The sequence below is a fragment of the Cyprinodon variegatus genome, unplaced genomic scaffold (assembly GCF_000732505.1).
Source record: "Cyprinodon variegatus isolate N-32 unplaced genomic scaffold, C_variegatus-1.0 Scaffold969, whole genome shotgun sequence".
NCBI classification, from domain to species: domain Eukaryota; kingdom Metazoa; phylum Chordata; class Actinopteri; order Cyprinodontiformes; family Cyprinodontidae; genus Cyprinodon; species Cyprinodon variegatus.
This window is the reverse complement of record NW_015151422.1, coordinates 273,508-276,403: the sequence shown is the minus strand read 5'-3', so window position 1 is coordinate 276,403 and position 2,896 is coordinate 273,508. Positions and strand designations below refer to the sequence as shown.

At 47.5% G+C, this 2,896-nt stretch overlaps 1 protein-coding gene across 1 annotated transcript in view; it reads left to right on the top strand.

Annotated features, from left to right (window-relative positions):
• The window catches only part of trappc11 (trafficking protein particle complex 11), a 14,942-nt gene that overhangs the window by 2,037 nt on the left and 10,009 nt on the right, over positions 1-2,896 (top strand). Inside the window, exons 2-6 of the mRNA XM_015398880.1 lie at positions 646-742; positions 925-1,058; positions 1,357-1,498; positions 1,573-1,666; positions 2,353-2,432. Coding sequence (XP_015254366.1) covers positions 646-742; positions 925-1,058; positions 1,357-1,498; positions 1,573-1,666; positions 2,353-2,432 — 547 coding nt within the window. The remainder of the gene's footprint in view (positions 1-645; positions 743-924; positions 1,059-1,356; positions 1,499-1,572; positions 1,667-2,352; positions 2,433-2,896) is intronic.

Sequence of the window (2,896 nt, the reverse complement as noted above, 5' to 3'; positions counted from 1 at the left end):
GGCTAACATTAGCCCTGCCTTCCACAGATGGGCTAACATTAGCCCTGGCTGCTGCGGACGGGCTAACATTAGCCCTGGCTGCCACAGATGGGCTAACATTAGCACTGACTGTTGCGGACGGGCTAACGTTAGCCCTGGCTGCTGCAGACGGGTTAAAGGTTAGCCCTGGAAACACTGGCATTTCAATGTTGGTTTGGGAAAAATAAAAAGACGCCATTGATCCCTGAGGGGAAGATGCTCTTTGAAATGGTTTGATTTGAATGCAGAAATGTATTTTTAAGAAAAGGGCTATTGATTTAATGTCCAGCTGCAACACAGAGCTACAGCCACACACAAAGAGGCTGGTTGCCATGCCAACGGCTGCTTTGTATTTCCCTTGGAGGGCAGAGGGTGTCCCATTCTCGTTTAGACCCCCACCTTCTATCCAGGTGGTGTCCACACTGAGGGGGGCCTCAGTGGTAGTTAGGGGGTGGTGGACGGGGATGGAGTGGGTTTGGTTCCCTGTGTGCTGTGAAATGATCCTTCCTGCTTCCTGTGGGGCTGCTGATCGGATCTGAGCCCCTGATGTTTCCTAGAACAGACCATAAAGTGATGGTTAAGGCTAAGGACTGTAGCTAGCTCTGATCTTCTCCTCTGTTGCTGCAGGTACTACAGAGCTGCGTATAGTCTGGTGCATGAGCTCAGAGCCCATGAGACCAACATGCTGGAGATCAAAACCATGGCAGGATTCATCAACTATAAGGTTAGTCTCTGCTCCTCTGGGTCTTTGGAAGTGGCTTACTAAACCGTTGCTACCAGGTCACCTGCTCAGAGGTCAGCCTGAAGCTGCAGACCTTTACTCCCGCCTGCTCTGACTCAGTGGTCCGCTGCGTGGTCAGCGTCTGCCCAGCCCCTGGTCTCACCTCTCTCTCTGTGTCTCTGCAGATCTGCCGTCTGTGTTTCCAGCACAACACGCCTCTGGACGCTATAGCTCAGTTCAGGAAGCACATCGACCTGTGTAAGAAGAAGATCGGCAGTGCTGAGCTGGCCTTTGAACACTCGGCGTGGATGTCTAAACAGTGAGAAACACACTGCACTTGAACACACCATGAGGCCTCAGTAATCTGAATACTTACCTGTTCACCTTTTTAGTATCAGTCCCCTTTGATGAGTAATGACAGAGCAGAGCGTCTGCCTCAGAACATCTGATGCTCTGTTGACCTCCTGTCAGAGCGTGTGACTCTTTGTGATGTCAGTAATGAGGTTAGAAGGCGGTGTGTGAGGGCGAACTGTTATCACAGTCTACGGTATCATCAGAGCTGGAGGCGAGCGCGGCTGGGTGTCTGGTTCTCAGGTCTGGTTTCTGCTTCCTAACAGGTTCCAGTCTTTCGGCGAGCTGTTCGATGAGGCGATAAAGTTAGGTCTGACCGCCATCCAGACCCAGAACCCAGGTTTCTATTACCAGCAGGCCGCCTGCTACAGCCAGGACCGGAAGCAGATGGCCCAGCAGCTCTGCCAGGTAAGACCCTGTGCGAATTGCTGGTTGATCGTTCTAAGCTCATCTAAGGAACTGTTTGGATCCTTTGTGTCCAGGCTGGAACCACCTACCCTTCCCCTGACCCTCTGGACACCCAGAGTGGAGGACTGGACTTCTACGGCCAGAGGCCCTGGAGACAAGGACACCAGAGTATGTTCTTCCCCTGAGCAGATGAGGCACTGGAGCTGAATCAACAACAGATGCTGTGACCTAGGACTTTCATCCTCTGATCCACTGTGTTCTGGATTGACTTTGACAGCAATGCATGGAATACGTTTAGAGTGATCTTTTATTTCTCTGTATCTAGCTTTAAAGTTGTAGAAATTTTTATTGGTTTCTTAATGGAGTTTTAATCTGTTTTTGGTCTTGTCTATCATCTGTCTTCACTAGGGGTGTCCCAATACAACTTTTTTATTTCCGATAACACTACTGCAGCTTTAAGATTTGATCGATAGCAATAGGATATCAGCACAGATCATACATACTTTTCTTACTTATTTTGTACTGTTGAATGGTAGAAAAGCCTTTATCAAGTGATTTTAATAAAAGAGAACAATCGTCAACAACAATTTTTTGGGCTAAAATCAGACTGCTATCCAATATTAATATTGGATTGGGACATTCTTGATCTCCAAAAGGCCACAGATAAGATCTTTCTCAGTTTCTAAAAGACGGACATTTTGTCAGTCTGCCACAAAGAGCCTAAACTACTGTAGAAAGCCAGCGAAGTAATCACCTGTTTGTGGTCCTCACTCTTAACAGCGGTATTCCAAAGAAGTTATATAACAGACTAAGATTCTAGCAGCGCTCAGATTAAAGATGGTTGTTGTTTACAGGTATTGATCCAACTGATCCAGAGAAGGAGAAGATGGGGATTCTGGCTCTGCAGATTAAAGAGAGAGACGTCCCCCACTCGGTAAGAAAATACCGGCTGAATGTTTTTATTTTCCAGGTGGGTTTAGGAAGTTTCTGCTTTCTTTCCACTGTAGAAGTCACTATCATGGATAAAGAACTTAACCAGGTCATCATATAAGTTTTTAGGGACACCTACAGTACATTTTAGCTAATAAGTTGTGGGGAAAAAAAACTCCAGAGAGGTTCAACTTTCCCCTAAAGAGTGTGAAACTGCTGCAGTAGCTTCCCTAGCTTTGTGACTCATTAGGCTACTTTAGCTCCTGTCTGGTGAATAACGCCACCTAGCCTCTGACTCGTTAGGCTACTTTAGCTCCTGTCTGGTGAATAACGCCACCTAGCCTCTGACTCGTTAGGCTACTTTAGCTCCTGTCTGGTGAATAACGCCACCTAGCCTCTGACTCGTTAGGCTACTTTAGCTCCTGTCTGGTGAATAACGCCACCTAGCCTCTGACTCCGTAGGGGGGG